The sequence below is a fragment of the Lissotriton helveticus genome, chromosome 7, assembly GCF_964261635.1.
Source record: "Lissotriton helveticus chromosome 7, aLisHel1.1, whole genome shotgun sequence".
Lineage (NCBI taxonomy): Eukaryota > Metazoa > Chordata > Amphibia > Caudata > Salamandridae > Lissotriton > Lissotriton helveticus.
Window position 1 is genome coordinate 1869123783 of NC_136068.1, and position 1349 is coordinate 1869125131.

At 36.0% G+C, this 1349-nt stretch overlaps 1 protein-coding gene across 1 annotated transcript; it reads left to right on the forward strand.

Annotated features, from left to right (window-relative positions):
• The first annotated feature begins 493 nt into the window (after positions 1-493).
• Positions 494-1081, forward strand: LOC144769805 (olfactory receptor 5V1-like). Its single transcript, XM_078653992.1, has one exon. The coding sequence runs from the start codon at positions 494-496 to the stop codon at positions 1079-1081; it is 588 nt and encodes a 195-aa protein (XP_078510118.1).
• The last annotated feature ends 268 nt before the right edge of the window (positions 1082-1349 follow it).

Consider the following 1349-nt stretch of genomic DNA (forward strand, 5'->3'; position numbering starts at 1 on the left):
AAAAATCCCCATTCATTTTGTAATACTATGTGGCATGCTTTATATTATTGACAAACAACCACACTTCCAAAATCATTTTAACAGTTCTATTTTATTATTGCAGCCTGTCTTCAAGAATAAACCAAGTTATACTGCTGGAGAAATGAAAGCAGAAAATCTCACTTTGGTAAATAAGTTCCTAATTGTTGGATTTTTGGATTTTCCAGAACTACAATTTCCCATTTTCTTTGCTTTCATGCTGATTTACCTAACAACTCTAGCTGGAAATCTTCTTGTAATGGCTACAATTTACTTGAACTCTATTCTGCACACACCCATGTATTTTTTCCTCTTCCATTTGTCTTTCATTGACTTAACTTATGTCTCAGTCATAATCCCACCCATGTTAGCACATTTCTTTCTGGATGTTGCATATATGACTCTCACTGAATGCTTGCTGCAGATATATTTCCTCGGCTACTTGATATCCACTGAAATTCTCCTGTTGTCAGTCATGGCATATGACCGCTATGTTGCCATCTGCAGTCCGTTACATTACAAGATAATCATGACGGGAGATGTCTGTTCCTGGTTGGCTGCTGGATGCTGGGCAATAAGTTCTTTGGATCCCATACCACACACTGTATTAATATCTCAGCTCACCTTCTGTGGGTCCCACACAATCAACCACTTCTTCTGTGATGTTACTGCAACAATGAAGCTTTCCTGCACCAGCACTAACAATATTGAGACACTTACCTACTTAATAGGTGCTATGTTGGTATTACTGGCACTTATGTTAATTTTCACATCTTACATCAAGATCACCATAGCAATTCTGAGAATCCAGTCTGCTGAGGGGCGGCAGAAGGCCTTTTCGACATGTGTCTCCCACATCACTGTGGTCATTTTGTTCATGGGATCTCTGTGTTCTACATACATGCGACCAACCTCAAAATATTCAATGAAGGAAAGCAAAATGCTGTCATTGTTGTATGTTGTTGTTACTCCATTATGCAACCCTATCATATATAGCTTCAAAAACACAGACTTTAAAAATGTTCTATGGAAAAAACTAAATACATCCGGGATCAAAAATTAATAATATCTTCAACAGAATTTTGCACTAATATATAAAAATGCCATGGTATGAACATTGAGTAGAATTATGTCTTCAAATGTAATATAAAGAACATATTCTTTATAGAATGTTATGCAAATCTGCATATATTACATTTTTTTATTTCAAAATACTTTATGTATTTCAAGGGATAGAACAGGCATAAAGTCAGGTAGCATTGCAAAACGAACACAGGTTGAGCAATAGTGTCAGTAGTACAAAGCAAATGTACAGATTACACATGAATTGC